This window comes from Wyeomyia smithii, chromosome 1, assembly GCF_029784165.1.
Source record: "Wyeomyia smithii strain HCP4-BCI-WySm-NY-G18 chromosome 1, ASM2978416v1, whole genome shotgun sequence".
Classification (NCBI taxonomy): Eukaryota; Metazoa; Arthropoda; class Insecta; order Diptera; family Culicidae; genus Wyeomyia; species Wyeomyia smithii.
This window is the reverse complement of record NC_073694.1, coordinates 194,360,254-194,381,642: the sequence shown is the minus strand read 5'-3', so window position 1 is coordinate 194,381,642 and position 21,389 is coordinate 194,360,254. Positions and strand designations below refer to the sequence as shown.

Genomic DNA, 21,389 nt, shown 5'->3' with positions numbered 1-21,389 from the left:
GAAAGTTAGGTGTTGAAAGTTACAAGTTGAATATTTAAAGTTGAAAGTTGCAAGTTGAAAGTTGAGAGATGAAAGTTAAAATTTGAAATTTGAAAGTTCAATGTTGGAAAGTGAAAATTTTAAATAACAAATTGAAGGTTGAATGTTTACAGTGAAAAGTTGAAGGTTGAAATTTAAAAGTTGAAAGTTTAATGTAGAAATTTGAAAATTTAAATTTGCTAGTTGAAAATTGAAAGTTGAAAATTTAAAGTTGCAAGTTAAAAGTCGAAAGATTTGAGTTCAAAGGTAAAAGTTAAAAGATGAACATTTGAAGTTGAACGTTGAGAGTAGTGAGTTGAAAGTAGAAAGTGGAAAGTTAAAAGTTTTCAACTGTTGAAAGTTGAGAGTTGAACGTTTAATGCTAAAATTTAAAAGTTGAAGTTTAAAAGTTGAAAGTTAAATGTAAAAATTTGAAAATTTAAGGTTGCAAGTTGAAAGTTGAGAGTTGAAAGTTGAAAATTTAAAGTTGAAAGTTTAAAGTTGAGAGTTGAAAGTTGAAATTTGAAAGTTGAAAAGTAAAAGTCGAAATTCGAATTTAGAGAGTTGAACTTTGAAAGTTGCATGTTGAAAGTTGAGATTTTAAAGTTAAATGTCGAAAGTTGAGAGTTTAAAGTTGAAAGTTGAAAGTTAGGAGTTGAAAGTTGAAAATTAAAAATTTAAATTTGAAAGTTGAAATTTGGAAATTGAAAGTTGAAAGTTAAAAATTTAAAGTTGAAAGTTCAGATTTTAAAGTTGAAAGTTGTGAGTTGAAATTTGAAAATTGCTAATTGAAAGTTGAAAAATGAGAGTTGAAAAGTGAAAGTTGAAAATTGGAAGTAGAAAGTCGATAGTTGGAGTTGAACGTTAAAAGTTGAACATTTAAAGTTGAAAGTTGAAAGTTAAAAGTTGAACATTTAAAGTTGAAAGTCGAAAGTTAAAAGTTTTCATTTCTTGAAAGTTGAAAGTTTAACGTTGAAAATTCAAAGTTAAAGTTGCAAGTTGAAAGTTGAATGTTGAAAGTTGAATGTTGAAAGTTGAATGTTGAAAATTGAACGCTGAAAATTGAAAGCTAAAAGTTGAAATTTTAAACTTTAAAGTTGAATGTTGAAAGTTGAAAATTCAAAGTTGAAAGTTGAAGATTGAAACTCAAAAACTGAAAGTTGAATTTTGGAAGTTGAGATTTTGAAGTTGAAGGTTGAAATAAAAAAGTTAAAAATCGAAATTGAAAAGCCAAAATTAATTAAATACGGAGGTTAAGTAGCACGTAAAATAAGTCCACCTTAGTGTGAATAGTAAAAAAAGGAAACATTTGAATATTAAGAGTAGAAGTGAGAAATAGAAAGTTATAGTAGACAGTATAAAGTTCAAAGAGAGTAAACAGCGTAAAGCAGAGAGCAAAAAGGAGAGTCAAAGGAGTACTTTAAAGGGTGAATAAAGAATCGTAACAACCCTATCTTTCGGCAAAGGAAATATATATAATGAATTATACAAAGGTGAAACAAAGAGCAAAACTTTTGAACTTTTGAAAAATATTTGAATATAATTTAAAAAATATTTGAAACAAAGAAGAAAACAATTGAACAAAAATAGTGTAAACGGTAAAAATATTAGTAATAAAATAGTACGATAAGGTCAAAGTCAAACATATGAATCAAATAGGAAAGAGCGGACAAAATAAGGTGAAAGTTACAAATACAAATTCGGAAGTAAACGTAAATATTATGTTTATTGTTTATTAAAAATTGTGTTTAAAAATATTTATTAAAAAAAATCTAGGTCAAAAGTAAGAAAAAAGATAGAAAGAGAACAACAAAAGTTAAATATAGAGGGTTAATACCCATACGTAATAAGTGAAATTTTATAGCAAGAAATAACGGATGAAAAAAAAGCCTAAAGCAAACAATTATATGGTATCAATATCGCATATAATAGTTAATAAAAGTAATGAGCAATGAGAAAAAAATAAAACATTAAAAGTGAAACGTGAGTCATGAAGAGTGAAGTAGAATGTAGAAAAATTAGTCAAATTTGAAACAAACACGAGGAGCGAATATATAGAAACAAGGACAACGTTGATGATAAGAACTAAGAAATAAAAATCAAGAGGTAGAAAATAATAGTTAAAGAAAAGTTTACAGTAAAAAGTACAAATTAAAAAGTGAAAAGTTCAGTGTAAACAAAAAAATGTAGAGAGCAAACAAGAAAAGGGAAAGAAAAGTTTTAGATAAAAAGACAGAAAGCAAATAAGTAAGCAGAAAAAAAATGTTACAAAACAATAACATAAAAATAAATGTGAATGTTACCAAGTACAAAGGAAGAAGTTGAAAGAAAATACTGGAAAAGCGGTACAAAATTGAAATTAACAAACGACAACGTCCCCGATAACCATTGTATTGTGTTTTGCCATGTCAAATAAATACGATGTGAACAAAAATAAAAACGACTACGTTTATAAACAACCTGTTCAACTATCGCAATAAAGTAAAAGTGAAATGTAAACAGTCAAAAAAATAAAATAATTTTAAAGTAATAATGATTTGGGAAGTGAAAAAAAATGTGGAAAAAGAGCAGAACAACTTCAAAGTCAATAAGCAAAACTAGAAAATATAATAAATATAACGTACTATAAAACCAGTAAGAACCATCATTGACGAGGTAATATATGCAATGTTAATGTACAAAGTCATAGTTGAAAGTTGAACAGCAAAACCTTGATAAAAACTAAATAGCGGAAGGTGAGAAGGGTTCAGTAAGGAGTGAAAAAAAACGTTTTAAAATATAATCATCGAGAGTGAAGATGAACGTTCAAATCGACGACATTCCTTCGGCGGAATTGAGTGTTGATACTACACACCTTGTTTCCCGTAGGTAAAACAACTACGACTGCATGGCAGCGAAATAAGCAGTCAACAAGTAAAAAGTAGCGATAAAGTTTTGTTTCATGGTAATAATATGTGACAAGAATAAAGCCTTAGTTCGTGGCTTCATTCTTGTCTATTCTTGCTAGAAAATGACAGAAAAAAATCGGAATTGAGAATTGTTTCTCCCGGGGTTTTGGTAAGTTAGGTTGGGGTAGAATTTGTTAACTTCATTCCGGGTTATCGTTATCTTTTTCAAAGGTTAAAAATACAGCAGTCTAAACTTCGAAACTAAAGTCTTGAAGCGAAAATCTAAAGTTAAACCTCTATTTATTTTCAAAGAATCCCTTATCTAGAAACCGTTAGATTAGCAAAAACAAGTTTCTTCGACGTTGAGTAGTATAAACCTTTCTTATCTAGAACCCTCCAAAGCTTTTATCAATCTGAGCGTCTTTGAACACATAAATGTACGTGTAGAATCCAAAGTCCCACATTTTACAATAAATAAAAAAAAGATTATATCGACGTCAGATGAATTGAACCGATTCTTCCCCAAATTGTACACACTTGAAGCGGAAAAATTCGTGAATTGTACCTCGATTCATCAAGCGTTTTACTATTTCGCACCACCTGCGGCACGAGCTGCGTGACTTCCGGCTGGCACGAAATCGACGGACCACGGCAGCAAAAAAAAAAAAAAGAAAAGAAAAAAGCCAACCCGAAACCGGATCCTGTCTATACTTTTGTCACGTGCCCCGGCGGTTCCGAGTATCGAATTCAGAAACGCAAGCATCTCGCTACCAATGAACTAAACGATCCGTGAGAGGGTCACATTGTCGGTTGATCCCCTTAACCCTTCCGGAGGCCGGAGAAGTGCCCTACCTTCAATTATTGCCGGTTCATGTGAAAGTGCTACTGATTGATAAGATAGACGCGTGGAAAAATGTGTGGAACTGGGTTGGAGTCGCCCGGAGGGGAGGGCAGTTTTCCTACTTCGGCATCCAAAGTTGGTGTACGGATAGAATTCGGAGGTGAGCGCATGAAAGCGCCAGTAAATTTACCTTTTTTTTGCTCCTACATAAGCGGTGGATCGATGCCAGGATCAGCTCGATTGAGCTGTCGAACAAGGTGGGAAAAAGGGTCCATCTTAGGCTCGTGCGCTGGAATTTTCTCCTCGGTATCCAACATCGGCTCTGTCGTGAGCACACGGGAAAACATGTTTTCATCACATAAATATATTCGCACATTTTCACTTTGGGATGTTTATTTATGGCTTTGGATAGCAACCCGGCTCAGGATGGCTTTAGAAAACGGCGCTCAGGCTCACAGTTGGGATTGAATTATTATTAATATTGATAGAGGAAAATTGATGTTGAGCTACACACTCGTGCGAAGTGTGGGCGCGGCCAAGCTGGGGGCTTCGCCAGGTGCGTGTATTATTCAGAACCCATGCCTGTACCGAAGTGGCAATCGAAACAGCAACTTAATTATTTACGGTTGTGTTTGTTGACCTGCGAAGTAGCGAGAAAAAGAAAGGATTCGCACGTACGATGGTTTTGATAATTTAGAACGCACACTTTCCTATCGGATATGACTTTGGATCCCAACTGTTGCTCAGCGGTTCTTTGGTGTGACATGTCTACTGACAGTTTATTTTTAATTGAGTAAGGTTCGAAATCCTATTCAGTCAGTTCGGAAAATAGAAACAATAAAACTCACTTCACACTATTTCCAGACTGTCTTCTCACCTAACTGAAATTATGTTCATCGCCAGCTACAACACAGCATGAGAGTATAATCTGGGTCACTAACTGCAATTACTGTTCTACAAACATGCACCATTTGTCTGATAATTCATTATTTCAACCACTTCTGGGACGATTCTGATGAACGTAGTTGCCTGGCAACAAATTCCGATTCCAGCAAGGCTATAGAATGCTTTCAGCCTCTCTCCCCAGAGGCAAAAAGAGCACAAATCAATTCGACCGTACTCAAGTGAGCAAGATCTTAATTATACACATTCTTCCTCCAACATTGGAAAACAAAAGAACCCACACCAATCGGTTACTGCTTGAATGGGACCTTCTTCATGCTTAGTGGAACTTCCTTCGATCCGATTTCTGTACCGGTGCTTAGATTTCCATTCTAACCAAAATCTTCACTTAAGCATCTAATGACTGGCAGCCGAATGCCAGTCCTCATCTCAGTGCTTCCAGTATCGAATAACCGATTGTATGCATCGGGGAATAAACAAAGTGGTGAAATCGGACTCGTAACTAGCCAAAGAGCTCTTTGTTCTGCTGCGAATGGAAAACCATATTCTTAGTTGTAATTACAGCCTGCTTGCGGCTTGCGGTAAGACTGCCGCTGACTCATCTAGTGTGGAACGTACGCCTCGGACAACCAATCCTGGCCGATTATTACAATTCACAGCACACCTCCTGCGAAAAGCTTCTCGAATTCGGGTCTGTAATAGACAGCACCGGTATTCAATGTTTTGATAGCTCATTTCCGAGAGCCGCATGGAAAGGAAAAAAATCTTAATCAATATTCTAATCCTTCACTACTGGGATTGATACAAAATGTGAGGGAAAAAGAAAAATCCTCTGAAATTCCAGTCGATTCTGATTATTGCATTACTTGTCCATTGTGTGCGACGGGATAGGAAAGAATGGTTGTAACTGATTCTAAAAGCGAAGTGATATTGAGAAGGAGAGAACGAGACAGAGAGAACGCAACCTGGAAGCGGATTGAAGTTCGTGACCCAAATAATAATCGTTCGAATAGATTGACCATTAAATCGCTGCTCAACAGTTGAGCGTTGAATAGTGGGATGAAAATATAACTTGAGAATCATTTCTTTTCTGCTGTCACATTATCTTAATTTGTGTTTGGCAGTTCATTGAATAAATTGCAATGGATTTGATAAGTAGTCAAAAGTCACACTGAGGAAATTTTGTTTTAAATTACAAGACTAATTTGAAACTTCCGTACGAAAACTTTAAAATCTAACACTATGATTGTAATTTTTCAATAGAAGAATCAGAAAAATAAGTTGACAACAAATTATGCCAAACCGAGGCTCAAAATTTGAAACTCAAGCTTCAGAGGATTGAAACCAGTTCAAAGGCTTAAGGTTTTCTGTAAAAATTTCAGGTTTAATTATGCGCACGTCCCTCGTATATATATTCGAGGTGTATGACATTGAATATACCTCGTTCGCATGCGTAATGAGTTAACTTCGCGCGCAACATTGTTTAATTTCGTCACTTACCACGGTGATACTACCCTACCTTTCCGTCACATTCGTGGAGATACAGAGGTAAACTCACTCTCCGGCAACAACGGCTGTTACACCTCTATCCTTACAACGTCCTCCCTTACCCTAACGATTGTAAAGACGTGGCCGGCGCCGTTATCGATCCATAAAAAGTGGTAGCTACTGAATTGTTGAACACTGAAGATGACAAACTAATACCAAGTAGTCGTATACGTGGTTCCTTGCGCAACTTCACTAGCTCAGATTGATCACGGAGGAGCAACCATGAAATGTGCGGTCGTTCAAGCTCGAGCTTCCATTTTTGGATTTTTTGTTCGTTTTCGATTTTCGTTTTTGATTCAAAATTCTTATTTCTCCTCTCTACCTTCTTATTCGTTTTCTTCGCTCAATTTATATACAACATTGCTTTTTTATCTGTATTATCTTTTTTTATCTATATTATGCTTTTCTTACTATTTTTTTCTCCTTTTTGTTTCTTATTCTAAAGTCTTATTTCTCAATTTTTATATTCTTTTCATATTTAATATATTTATATTTATTTTTATTACTTATTCATTAAACTTCTATTTCTATCAGGTTTTTTAATTGCTATTTCCCAATTTTTACAATTTACCACTGATTTTTTATTTTTTATCTTATATTTCCCATTTCCTATTCCCTATATCCTATTTCCTTTTTTCATTTTTTTCTTTCTCCTATTTCTCATTTTACTATTTCCTTTTTTCTATTTCCTATCTCCTATTTTCTATTTCCTATTTCCTTTTTCCTATTTCTCTTTTTCCTATTTCCTATTTCCTTTTTCCTATTTGCTATTTCCTATTTCCTATTACCTTTTACCTATTTCTCATCAATTATTCTTATTTTTAATTTTTTGTTTTCTGTTTTTCTTTTTCATTCCTCCTCTTGTTCCTTGTTTCTTGTTTCTTGTTTCTTGTTTCTTGTTTCTTGTTTCTTGTTTCTTGTTTCTTGTTTCTTGTTTCTTGTTTCTTGTTTCTTGTTTCTTGTTTCTTGTTTCTTGTTTCTTGTTTCTTGTTTCTTGTTTCTTGTTTCTTGTTTCTTGTTTCTTGTTTCTTGTTTCTTGTTTCTTGTTTCTTGTTTCTTGTTTCTTGTTTCTTGTTTCTTGTTTCTTGTTTCTTGTTTCTTGTTTCTTGTTTCTTGTTTCTTGTTTCTTGTTTCTTGTTTCTTGTTTCTTGTTTCTTGTTTCTTGTTACTTGTTTCTTGTTTCTTGTTACTTGTTTCTTGTTTCTTGTTTCTTGTTTCTTGTTTCTTGTTTCTTGTTTCTTGTTTCTTGTTTCTTGTTTCTTGTTTCTTGTTTCTTGTTTCTTGTTTCTTGTTTCTTGTTTCTTGTTTCTTGTTTCTTGTTTCTTGTTTCTTGTTTCTTGTTTCTTGTTTCTTGTTTCTTGTTTCTTGTTTCTTGTTTCTTGTTTCTTGTTTCTTGTTTCTTGTTTCTTGTTTCTTGTTTCTTGTTTTTTGTTTCTTGTTTCTTGTTTCTTGTTTCTTGTTTCTTGTTTCTTGTTTCTTGTTTCTTGTTTCTAGTTTCTTGTTTCTTGTTCCTTGTTTCTTGTTTCTTGTTTCTTGTTTCTTGTTTCTTGTTTCTTGTTTCTTGTTTCTTGTTTCTTGTTTCTTGTTTCTTGTTTCTTGTTTCTTGTTTCTTGTTTCTTGTTTCTTGTTTCTTGTTTCTTGTTTCTTGTTTCTTGTTTCTTGTTTCTTGTTTCTTGTTTCTTGTTTCTTGTTTCTTGTTTCTTGTTTCTTGTTTCTTGTTTCTTGTTTCTTGTTTCTTGTTTCTTGTTTCTTGTTTCTTGTTTCTTGTTTCTTGTTTCTTGTTACTTGTTTCTTGTTTCTTGTTTCTTGTTTCTTGTTTCTTGTTTCTTGTTTCTTGTTTCTTGTTTCTTGTTTCTTGTTTCTTGTTTCTTGTTTCTTGTTTCTTGTTTCTTGTTTTTTGTTTCTTGTTTCTTGTTTCTTGTTTCTTGTTTCTTGTTTCTTGTTTCTTGTTTCTTGTTTCTTGTTTCTAGTTTCTTGTTTCTTGTTCCTTGTTTCTTGTTTCTTGTTTCTTGTTTCTTGTTTCTTGTTTCTTGTTTCTTGTTTCTTGTTTCTTGTTTCTTGTTTCTTGTTTCTTGTTTCTTGTTTCTTGTTTCTTGTTTCTTGTTTCTTGTTTCTTGATTCTTGTTTCTTGTTTCTTGTTTCTTGTTTCTTGTTTCTTGTTTCTTGTTTCTTGTTTCTTGTTTCTTGTTTCTTGTTTCTTGTTTCTTGTTTCTTGTTTCTTGTTTCTTGTTTCTTGTTTCTTGTTTCTTGTTTCTTGTTTCTTGTTTCTTGTTTCTTGTTTCTTGTTTCTTGTTTCTTGTTTCTTGTTTCTTGTTCCTTGTTACTTGTTTCTTGTTTCTTGTTTCTTGTTTCTTGTTTCTTGTTTCTTGTTTCTTGTTTCTTGTTTCTTGTTTCTTGTTTCTTGTTTCTTGTTTCTTGTTTCTTGTTTCTTGTTTTTTGTTTCTTGTTTCTTGTTTCTTGTTTCTTGTTTCTTGTTTCTTGTTTCTTGTTTCTTGTTTCTTGTTTCTTGTTACTTGTTTCTTGTTTCTTGTTTCTTGTTTCTTGTTTCTTGTTTCTTGTTTCTTGTTTCTTGTTTCTTGTTTCTTGTTTCTTGTTTCTTGTTTCTTGTTTCTTGTTTCTTGTTTCTTGTTTCTTGTTTCTTGTTTCTTGTTTCTTGTTTCTTGTTTCTTGTTTCTTGTTTCTTGTTTCTTGTTTCTTGTTTCTTGTTTCTTGTTTCTTGTTTCTTGTTTCTTGTTTCTTGTTTCTTGTTTCTTGTTTCTTGTTTCTTGTTTCTTGTTTCTTGTTTCTTGTTTCTTGTTTCTTGTTTCTTGTTTCTTGTTTCTTGTTTCTTGTTTCTTGTTTCTTGTTTCTTGTTTCTTGTTTCTTGTTTCTTGTTTCTTGTTTTTTGTTTTTTTTTTTTTCTTCACATAACATTTATTTGACACGGCACAAATACAATTTAATGTTTAACGGCGCCAATTATATCTGATGACTTAAAAACTAAAGCAAATTTTTTATCCTCGCTGCCGACTACGAGCTGAAATTAAGTCTAACTTAAAACTAGCATGGGATTTCCAATCAGTGTTTTGTTGTTCAATGGTCGTCTGATAATCGTCGAATGGCATGTATGGATTCGTTCTGCTGAGCCACGATGTCGTGAGTTGGGACAGAGGCTCGTAGTCCTTGGGTCCTGGTTCTGTTGTGCGGGGTCTGGTTGCTGGTTTTGTGCTTAAGGTTCAAACGTGTTCTTGTCGTTTTGTTGGGTGTAGACGGAGGGGAACGGGACTAGACTGGGGCGTGGATGGATTTCAGGAAAACGTATATAAGGGACATGTAGGATAGGTCACGGCTCGCCAAGACATCACGAACAGGAACAGCCGGCTGTCTACCCTCGGCCTGCAGGGAAGCTATTAATTTAGACCTGGCGTCACGGTGTACAGGGCATGACCAAACCACATGCTCTATGTCGTGATAACCTTCACCACAGGCACAGATACCACTTTCCCCGAGCCCAACACGACGGAGGAGCGCGTCAAATCTATAGTGATTGGACATAGCCGGGACATCACGCAAATGAAATCCCGACCTACATCCAACCCCTTGAACCACGGGTTCGTCGATACTTTGGGGATTATGGAATGTAACCACCTTCCCAATTCCCCTCTGGTCCAAGCATTTTGCCAACTGATGATCGTATTCTGACGTACAAGTGCGAAAAATTCATTAAAGGCAATTGGTCTTTCATAAATATCACCGTTTGTTGCGCCCACCTTAGCCAAAGAGTCCGCTTTCTCATTACCCGGTATCGAGCAGTGAGAAGGGACCCACGCTAAGGTAATCTGAGTAGATTTTTCGTATAAAGCACTCAGATGTTCCCGTATTTTCCCCAGGAAATACGGAGAGTGCTTAACATCTTTCATCGATCGGAGAGCCTCAATGGAACTGAGACTGTCCGTAAAGATGAAATAATGGTCCGTGGGCATTTTTTCGATAATCCCTAGGGTGTACTGAATTGCAGCTAATTCTGCGACGTAAACAGAAGCAGGATTATCGAGCTTATGGGAGACGGTTAAATTGTTATTGAAGATACCGAAGCCAGTGGACCCATCAAGAAGTGATCCGTCAGTGTAGTACATATTGTCGCAGTTGATGTTTCGATATTTATTGGAAAAAATTTTAGGGATCTGCTGCACGCGTAAATGATCCGGGATTCCACGAGTTTCTTCTATCATGGATGTATCGAAAAACACAGTAGAATCAGAAGTATTTGATAAGTCGACACGATTTGGAATATTCGAAGAAGGGTTAATATTTTGGGACATGTGATTGAAATACAATGTCATAAAACGGGTTTGAGAATTAAGTTCGATTAACCTTTCAAAATTTTCAATCACGGGACGGTTCAAGACCTCACATTTGATTAGAATACGAGAAGGCAGGCTCCAGAAGCGGTTTTTCAATGGTAGTACTCCAGCTAAAACCTCCAAACTCATCGTATGGGTCGACTGCATGCAACCTAAGGCGATACGCAAACAACGATATTGTATTCGCTCCAGTTTGATCAAATGTGTGTTTGCTGCGGAGCGGAAGCAGAAACACCCGTATTCAATAACAGACAATATCGTTGTTTGGTAAAGCCTTATAAGGTCTCCTGGATGGGCTCCCCACCATTGTCCGGTTATTGTACGAAGAAAATTCACTCTTTGTTGACATTTTTTCATCAGATACCTCACGTGACAACCCCAGGTGCCTTTAGAGTCGAACCAGACACCAAGATATTTGTGTACCAAAACCTGAGAAATCGTTTTACCCATTAATTGTGTTTGAAGCTGAGCAGGTTCATGCTTCCTAGAAAAAACTACTATCTCAGTCTTCTCCGGAGAGAATTCGATACCTAGCTGTAAAGCCCAAGCAGACAAATTGTCCAAGGTATCTTGCAATGGTCCTTGCGAATCGGCAGCTTTGGCTCCTGTAACAGAGATTACACTGTCGTCTGCAAGTTGTCTTATCGTGCATGAATTTGCCAGACATTCGTCGATGTCATTTACATAAAAGTTGTAAAGAAGGGGGCTTAAACATGAGCCCTGGGGAAGACCCATGTAGCTAATGCGAAGAGTTGCCAAATCGCCATGCGTAAAATGCATGTGCTTTTCGGACAACAAATTGTGCAAAAAATTGTTCAAAATTGGAGAAAATCCTTGTCGGTGAAGTTTACCCGAAAGAATGTCAATAGAAACGGAATCAAAAGCCCCCTTAATGTCCAAGAACGCAGACGCCATTTGTTCTTTACGAGCATACGCCAGCTGAATATCTGTTGAAAGCAACGCAAGACAATCATTCGTCCCTTTGGCACGGCGGAAGCCAAATTGAGTTTCTGATAGTAGACCATTTGATTCGACCCAGTGGTCTAAACGACGGAGTATCATTTTTTCCATCAATTTCCGGATACAGGATAGCATTGCAATCGGCCTATAAGAGTTGTGATTAGAAGCTGGTTTCCCTGGTTTTTGAATGGCGATCACCTTCACTTGCCTCCAATCCTGCGGTACAATGTTTTGCTCCAGGAACTTATTGAACAAGTTCAACAAGCGCCTCTTGGCATTGCCGGGTAGATTCTTCAACAAGTTGAATTTGATTCTATCTAATCCAGGCGCGTTATTGTTACAGGACAGGAGGGCAACTGAAAGTTCTGCCATCGTAAAAGGTGATTCTATCGCGTCGTGGCCCGGAGACGCATCGCGAACAATATTTTGCTCAGGAACAGAGTCCGGACATACTTTCCTGGCAAAATCAAATATCCACCTACTTGAAGACTCCTCGCTTTCGTTGACCGTTACGCGATTCCGCATTCTTCGGGCTGTGTTCCAAAGAGTGCTCATCGATGTCTCCCTCGACGTCTCGTTCACGAACCGACGCCAATATCCACGTTTCTTTGCTTTAGCCAAGCTTTTAAGCTTGGTATCAAGCTCCGAATACCGTAAATAGTCGCCAGGTATACCTCCCGTCTGGTAGGCCTTAAACGCGTCGGATCTTTGCGTGTAGACATCGGAGCACTCTTGGTCCCACCACGGAGTGGGAGGCCGTTCTTTGATCGTTACGCCGGGATATTTCTTCGTTTGGGCTTGCAACGCGGCGTCGAGAATCAAGCCCGCGAGGAGGTTGTATTCTTCAAGTGGTGAATGATGTTGAATCGACTCGACCGCTTTTGAAATCATTTCCTCGTATAACTTCCAATCGACATTTCGTGTGAGGTCATACGGAATGTCAATTGGTCGCATGCGAGTTGACCCGTTAGTAATTGAAATAAGAATAGGCAGATGGTCGCTACCGTGAGGATCGAGGAACTTGTTTTTTGTTTCTTGTTTCTTTTTTCTTGTTTCTTGTTTCTTGTTTCTTGTTTCTTGTTTCTTGTTTCTTGTTTCTTGTTTCTTGTTTCTTGTTTCTTGTTTCTTGTTTCTTGTTTCTTGTTTCTTGTTTCTTGTTTCTTGTTTCTTGTTTCTTGTTTCTTGTTTTTTGTTTCTTGTTTCTTGTTTCTTGTTTCTTGTTTCTTGTTTCTTGTTTCTTGTTTCTTGTTTCTTGTTTCTTGTTTCTTGTTTCTTGTTTCTTGTTTCTTGTTTCTTGTTTCTTGTTTCTTGTTTCTTGTTTCTTGTTTCTTGTTTCTTGTTTCTTGTTTCTTGTTTCTTGTTTCTTGTTTCTTGTTTCTTGTTTCTTGTTTCTTGTTTCTTGTTTCTTGTTTCTTGTTTCTTGTTTCTTGTTTCTTGTTTCTTGTTTCTTGTTTCTTGTTTCTTGTTACTTGTTTCTTGTTTCTTGTTTCTTGTTTCTTGTTTCTTGTTTCTTGTTTCTTGTTTCTTGTTTCTTGTTTCTTGTTTCTTGTTTCTTGTTTCTTGTTTCTTGTTTCTTGTTTCTTGTTTCTTGTTTCTTGTTTCTTGTTTCTTGTTCCTTGTTTCTCGTTTCTCGTTTCTTGTTTCTTGTTTCTTGTTTCTTGTTTCTTGTTTCTTGTTTCTTGTTTCTTGTTTCTTGTTTCTTGTTTCTTGTTTCTTGTTTCTTGTTTCTTGTTTCTTGTTTCTTGTTTCTTGTTTCTTGTTTCTTGTTTCTTGTTTCTTGTTTCTTGTTTCTTGTTTCTTGTTTCTTGTTTCTTGTTTCTTGTTTCTTGTTTCTTGTTTCTTGTTTCTTGTTTCTTGTTTCTTGTTTCTTGTTTCTTGTTTCTTGTTTCTTGTTTCTTGTTTCTTGTTTCTTGTTTCTTGTTTCTTGTTTCTTGTTTCTTGTTTCTTGTTTCCTTTTTCTTGTTTCTTGTTTCTTGTTTCTTGTTTCTTGTTTCTTGTTTCTTGTTTCTTGTTTCTTGTTTCTTGTTTCTTGTTTCTTGTTTCTTGTTTCTTGTTTCTTGTTTCTTATTTCTTGTTTCTTGTTTCTTGTTTCTTGTTTCTTGTTTCTTGTTTCTTGTTTCTCGTTTCTTGTTTCTTGTTTCTTGTTTCTTGTTTCTTGTTTCTTGTTTCTTGTTTCTTGTTTCTTGTTTCTTGTTTCTTGTTTCTTGTTTCTTGTTTCTTGTTTCTTATTTCTTGTTTCTTGCTTCTTGTTTTTTGTTTCTTGTTTCTTGTTTCTTGTTTCTTGTTTCTTGTTTCTTGTTTCTTGTTTCTTGTTTCTTGTTTCTTGTTTCTTGTTTCTTGTTTTATCGTTTTTGGCTTCTGTTTTTGCATCACTCATTTCTCATGTCTTATTTAAAATTTCTCATTTTTCATTTCTCATTTCTTATTTATCATCATTCCGCAATTCTCATTCGTCATTTCTCATTGCTCATTTCTGATTTCTTATTTCTCATTTCTTTTTTCTCATTGTTCATTTCTCATTTCTTATTTTTCATTTTCCATTTCTCATTTCGAATTTCTTATTTCTCATTTATAATATCCCACTTCTCATTTTTTTTTCTAATTAAATATTTCCAATTTTTCATTTCTAATCCCTTATTTCTCATTACTCATCTCTCATCTCTCATCTCTCATTTCTCAGTTCTCATTTCTTGTTACTCAATTTTTTTTTTAAATAATTCTAACTCATTATTTCTCATTTTTCAATTTTCATTTCTTATTTTTGATTTCTCATTTGGAATTTTTATTTTTATTTTTTTTTTATTTTCTCATTTCTTATTTCTTAATTCTCGTTTCTAATTTCGCATTTCTCTCTTTTGTTTCCTATTTGTTATTTCCCATTTCTAATTTTTTATTTATCATCACTGTTCACTCATGAAATTTTCAATTTTTTTTTAATTTTTAATTTTTCATTTTTCATCTCTGATTTTTAACTACTCATATCTCATTTCTCGTTTCTTGTTATCTTTTCTCAATTCTCATTGTTTTTATATCCTAACTCATTTCTTATTTCTCATTTCTCATTCCTTATTTCTCATTTCTCATTTCTCATTTCTCATTGCACAGTTCTCATATCTCATTTTTCATTTCTAATTTGTCAGTTTTCCTTTGTCATTTCTCATATCTTATTTTTCATTTCTCATTTTTCATTCCTCATTCAGCATTTTTCATTTTTCATTTCGTATATCTTATTTTTCGTTTCTCATTTTTAGTGTCTTACTTCCTATTGCTCATTTATGATTTAGCTTTTTCCATTTCTCATATCTCATTTCTAATTTCCGTTTCCCTGTCAAATTTCTCCTATGTTATTTTTCGTTTCTCATTCATCATTTTTCATTTCTCATTTTAAATATTTAATTTTCATATTCTCATATCTCATATTTCATTCCCGTTTCCTATATCTCATATTTCATTCCCGTTTTCTCAAAGATTATTTTTCCTTTCTCTTTCCTCATCTCTCATTATTCATTTTATATTTTTCATTTCTCATTTTTCATATCTCATTTTTATCTCTTATTTCTCATTAAATTTTTTATTTTCTTTGTTTTTAATTTTTAATTTTTCATTTCTCATTCGAATTTTTCATTTCTCATTTCGAATTTTTTATTTCTCATTTCTCATTTCCTACTTCTCATTTCTCATATCTCATTTCGGATTTCTCATTTTTCATATCTCGTTTCTCATTTCTAATTTCTCACTACTCATTTTTGGTTTCTCGTTTTCAATTCTCAATTTTATTATTTCTCATTTTTAATTTCTTGTTTTTCATTTCTCATTTCTCATTTCTTATATCTCATTTCTCATTTTTCATTTCTCATTTCTCAAATCTCATATATCACTTTTCATTTCTCATTCCTCATTACTCATGTCTCGTTTCTCATTTCTCATTTCCCATATCTCATTTCTTGTTTCTTATTTCTCATTTCTCATTTCTCACTTCCTATTTCTCAATTCTCGTTTCTTATTTTTCATTGCTCATTTGTCATTTCTCTTTCCTCATCTCTCATTTGTCATTGATCATTTCTCATTTATCATTCTTCATTTCTCATTTCTCATTTTTCATTTTCCATTTCTCACTTCTCATGTCTCGCTTCTCAATTCTAACATCTTATTTTTTATTTCTCATTTCTCATTTCTCATTTCTCATTTCTAATTTCTCATTTCTAATTTCACATTATTCATATCTCATTTTTCATTTCTCATTTGTCATTTTTCCTCTGTCATTTCTCATATCTTATTTTTCATTTTCATTTCTCATTTCTCATTCCTCATTCAGCATTTTTTATTTCTCATTTCTTATATCTTTTTTTTTCATATCTCATTTTTCATGTCTCATTTCCTATTTTTCATTGATGATTTAGCTTTTTTTCATTTCTTATATTTCATTTCTAATTTCCACTGTCGAATTTCTCATATGTTATTTCTCGTTTCTCATTGATCATTTCTAGTTTTAAATATTTGATTTTTCATATTCTCATATCTCATATCTCATTCCCGTGTCTTATATCTCATATTACATTACCTTTTTCTCAGAGATTATTTATCCTTTCTCTTTTCTCATCTCCCATTTTTAATTTTTCATTTTTCAATTCTCATTGTTAATTTTTTTCTATTTTTCACTTCGAATTTTTATTTCTCATTTTTTTATCTCTTATTTCTCCTTAATTTTTTATGTTCTTTTGTTTTTTATTTTTCATTTCTTATTTCTCATTCCGAATATTTTATTTCTCATTTCTCATTTCCTACTTCTCATTTCTAATGTCTCATTTCAGATTTCTCATTTTTCATATCTAATTTCTCATTTCTGATTTCTCACTACTCATTTCTGGTTTCTCGTTTTCAATTCTCAATTTTATTATTTCTCATTTTTCATTTCTTGTTTTTCATTTCTCATTTCAAATTTTTCATTGCTCATTTCTAGTTTCTCATATTCAATTTTTGTGTCTTATTTCTCATTTCCCATTTTTCAGTAAACATTTCTCATTTTTCGTTGTTCATTTCTCATTTCTCTATTATTATTATTTCTTATTTCTCAATTCTCATTTTCCATTTCTCCTTCTTCATATCTCATTTCTCATTTCGGATTTCTCATTTCTTATTTTCATTTCTTATTTCCCATTTCTCATTTTTCTTTAATCATTTCCCATACTCATATTTTATATCTTTTGTTTGAGAATGCTTTTATCATTTCTGAAAGGTGGAATTTCGTATATCTTCTGATTTTTCGATTTTAAACGAGACATTTCGAACCAAAATATCTTCATAACCTAACTGCATTCGTTTTAAAGATAGTTTGAATTCAAGTTAGGAAAGCTGAAAAATTTACACTTGATTGTAAATTGATCCGAAAAACGAGTTCAATTTTCCCTCTAAAATTGTTTTTCGTTGAAGCTTAACATTATCCTGAAACTTTTGAATCGAAAAATGCAAGATATTTTTTTTCCCAAAAGTTAAGTTTCAATTTTATCTATTTTTAGAATAATCAAATTTCAATATCATTTTAATAATAATTTCGAAGTCTGAAACTTGCAACGATTGTATGTAAACTTAAAACAAAAAATTTAATTAATACTAAATAAATTTATTATTCAGTGATTGCTGTGCCTCCTCGTGTTGTTGAAAAAATGAACTGATAGAAAGTGTTAACGCATTCACACAAAATTACACGTGTAGTTTTCAAAATCAAACGCGCATTGCGCTGAAAACATCAAATTTAATCGATGCTTATGAGAAACAACACTGCAGCGCTTGCTTAAATAGGACCGTTCTTTATCACATTCATTAACCGTATTGGATTATATAGAATAATATAATTAAACGAAATAAGATTATTTTGAACAAGTGAATAAATCAGAAAGCATTATAAAAATGAAAATTACGATGCATGAGTGAGCAACAATCTTTTCCCTCAAAGTTCTGCAACTGAAGATTCTGATAGGGTAGCTATCAAAAAACTGTCAAACTTCATGTCTTCAGCAAATCATCCTCACTTTTAAACATGCACACTCTTGCCACAGTCCAAAGCCCGGTATTTAAGTTTTCCAGCTCACCAAGATAATAGAGAAGGGAGTCAGCGGATCGTACTTAGCAGAATGAGTATAATTTTTATACGAAATCCTTCGTACCTTTGGACTTGTAACTAAATGTATGGAACTTTGCAAATTTTTATGATTAGTGGGTGTCCTAACTTGAGCGTGCTGGTTTTAGGTAACTCTCGCGCTATTATGATTGTGTCCAGTATGACAATAGTATGCAACAGCCCCAGCATTCAATGAGCACTAGGGTGTCCCAAAAAAAAAAATCGATGTTGAAAAAGTCAAGGTGCTCAGCCCTCAATTGATTCTAACTTATCAGCCATCCAAAAATGCATTTGTTTTCCGAACATTGTAATTTTTTATCCCCCAAAATAAAACAGTTATTTAACATATTTGTTAAAATGCATAGTTTTCCATCACATGTAAAAACGCCGATATCTCAGCCCCCCCGATAAGATATTAAGGATCTTTTTTCATGTAAATTTTCGTCTTGAATTCCGCTTTGCAGTAAAAATTTCAGTTCTTTATCAAAAAAGAGTGCCTTAACACTAGCAGCGTTTCTTGATTAAACTTTGGTTTTACTTCCATAATCTAACCTACCTTATTCATTCAGGTCTGATTTGTATTCAGCCCATCAAATCGCACTTTCAATCAAATATCAAAATCAAACGCGAGCATCTGTCATTGCGAATCTATTAAAACACTTCCCCTGCGGAGCATTAAATTAATTATTTATCCCTCGTCCGAAGCTGGGAAGCACGGCACCCTTCTTGGCGCTCCCCGGATAAATTTGGTAATTATTTTCATTTCGCATTCTGTACACAAGCGAGAAATAACGATTTCCTGGCAGACGGTGCCGGTCCTTCCCCCCACGACGACGACGACGACGACGTTACAAATGATGTCGACGGAGACACCTAAATACTTAATTCCGCTGGCATTTTGCTAGAGCCGGTGTGTGCGTCGAGAGTGCGCTTCTCTACCGTAACAACCAAAATGGGTGCCAGCCGGAAAACGAAATCATGAAATATAAGCGTCTCTCGGTAAACAATCTGTCGAGACAGCTTTTTTGTTGTTCGCCACCATTCGGTTGTTATCTCCTGTGGAAACAGTTATTCAAGCTGTTGAACGATTGGAAATTTTGATGGAAGCAAAAACAGTGCTCTAACAGGTTGGTTATTTTGCTTTAAAAACGATGAAAGTTCTTCGGTTGAAAAGTCCTACTGTGCAATAACAATGAAACACCGCAAAACAACTCAATCGACTACCAGCCTGTGTCCCCCCTGTGGAATGTTACCACAGAGTGTGGCGAGAAAGAATTTCTGCTTAGCATCAAGTAAAACAAGCGGAGTTATCGAACCACGTGCCTGGTTCGGGATGGAATAACGGATGCCAGGATGGAGGCAAAAATTTCTACCATTTTTGCTACTTTTCGTGTTCTATTGTGGCCAAAAAGGGTGGACACAAAAAGTAGTATGTTGGAATGTGAAAGGGACAACTGCATTAGAATGTTATTTGAATATGAAATATGGAAAAGAAAATACTCACCCGAATAACCAATCGTATTCTTGGATATTCCCAGATGACTTATGCCGCCCCCAATGGCAGCTCCTGGCAGCCCACCGGAAGCACCATAGCCACCGGGTATGCTTCCTAAGCCGGGTCCGACGGCGTTGCCCCCACCCCCGGGAGCACCCGCAGTCGAGATAGTTGTCGTTGGTAGCACTGGACCCGGTGGCATTGGTTCCGGGTCCGGAATCGGTGGATAGATAGGATCGCAACATTCCCGCTCGGGGAATTCACTGGCCCGGATAGTGTACGGTAGCCGGAGCAAACAGTATCCCGCCACCAGAAGGACCACCGTCGGCCCAAACTGACCGACTGTCCTGCGAACCATTTCTCTACGCTCATTAGCTGCTGCTGCTGCGAGGACGCTGTCACTGGTTTCTACGGTGGTACGGTTTGTGATGCTGCTGCCCGCTGTGGCTACGTTGGTCCTAGGAGGTGATGCTAGTCGTTGTATCGGTTGCTGCTGTGTTTGCTGGGAATGCCATTTAAAGCGTCTTCTGCGGAGCGCCACCCCATCATCGGGATGACGATGCTCACTGCACCTACGTCTCATTTTACGCGAATCTTTATTCTGTTCTTTCGCATTATACTCGGCTCGGGAGTTTAATCTCAATCAGTAACTGGGTTGGCTGTTACAGGGCACACATACAGGATGTTTTTTTTTTTCAAAACTCTCTGCAGGACGGTCGGAAGAGTATGAGGGAAAGCGGCCGGGAATAACTAGCTTGAGTTGTCGAGCTGAATTTTCCTCATATTGAGCGGGTATGGTCACGGCAAAAAGACGAGCCAATTACCGTGCGGAAATGAAAGTTCTACATATACAACGGTTTTAGTTGGAGTTTGTACATTCATTAAATTCTCTGTTCGGTATGCATGTTAAATTTGACTGATCATACAGATTTTATGCCAAGACACAGATTGCGTTATTTGCGATGCTGCTGCTGGAGGTAAATGATGATGAAGTAAAATTTATTTCGAATGAGTTAAAGCTGGTTGGAAATGTAATATTTTCAATAGGTTCGTAGATTAATAAAGATTGTTCAGCTCATGTAATAATTCCATTTCAATATATGTTACTCAGTTCTTAGTTCGTAAGAGCGTCAAATAAAACATCAAAAAAAAGCATTATGTATGGAAGATCTTTATTGGAATATATGACACATGACAAATGTAGTATACCACATTGTAAGGCCTTAATTGTGTTGGGCTTGTCTACATACTCCAACTATTTCACGTAACCCCACCTAAAATACGATACATGTGGCGCCGTCTTTTAACATTTCATCAAATGTCGGCATTTGAAGCGAAATTTGATAATAAAGTCTCTAATTGTGATTTCACTAGGTCGATTATGCCAACCATAAAATGGCCGTAACAGGCGAAACACATTCTCGCCGGGCACGAAGTTTGATAATAAATTTCTACGATTTGCGATTGTTGTTCATTTGTAAATCAATTATGAAACGTCTGAACAATTTTTTCTTTGACATATGACGCTTAGGCGTGCTGCCAGCTTATTCAAATCCTAAAAGTCACCCTTTTATTTAGTTAGGATATGTGGGATGAAAAAAGTAGTATATTTTTGGAGAATTGAATTAAGCATTAGCTTAGCAGGTGTGGTTCTCTTACTGTTGAATGCTCTGTTTGCTTAGGAAAGCTATCATTTGAGGTTGACAAGTGTTTTTTTTGAGAATTTTTCCTAATAAAGGTAGGGTAGCGAACGGCTTCGGAGGTTTTCTTCGGGAAGTTTTCTGCAGCAATCTTATGCAGAAACCTGCCGAAGAAAACTATTGCCGAAACCGTACTATGTTTTTTTGTAATTCTGCTGTTCTTAATTTAAAAAAAAGCGCATTGCCTGCTTTGTCTGAAATATCGCATACCGGTCAATTTCAAAACAGTCCTATATTGCAAAAATATAAAAATATAGAATCTGAAATGGCTAATGGCGATGGTAGGTTTCTGAAAAACATTCTTGAATGGCCAAATACCAACCCATATTGACATTTCTGGTACCGGAATCAATTTCAGCCATAATTTTTTTTATCCAAAATGGCAACTTGCGATTTTTGAAAAACACCCAGTAATTAAATACCAGTCAATATGGATATTTACGGAACCGGAAAGCTGGCCAGAAATCTGAAATTGACTCCAGCCGTCATTTCGAAATCCAAGATAACGACTTGTAGTTTGTAAAAGACAATTAAAAGTGGCCAAATACCAAATTTTAATTTCTGAAATCGGGATG

The 21,389-nt window shown here is 34.8% G+C and overlaps 1 protein-coding gene across 9 annotated transcripts in view; it reads right to left on the bottom strand.

Moving 5' to 3' along the window:
- LOC129718325 (uncharacterized) overlaps positions 1–21,389 on the bottom strand; it is a 530,334-nt gene that overhangs the window by 334,430 nt on the left and 174,515 nt on the right. For 6 of the 9 annotated variants that reach the window (XM_055668992.1, XM_055668991.1, XM_055668997.1 and 3 more), the window contains one exon: positions 19,124–19,773. The exons of 1 other annotated variant lie outside the window; for it this stretch is intronic. In XM_055668992.1, the coding sequence (XP_055524967.1) occupies positions 19,124–19,697 (574 nt within the window). In that variant the 5' untranslated portion in view covers positions 19,698–19,773. Of the gene's footprint in view, positions 1–19,123; positions 19,820–21,389 lie in introns of all 9 variants that reach the window. 2 more of the 9 variants (XM_055668993.1, XM_055668994.1) reach the window with 1 other exon arrangement.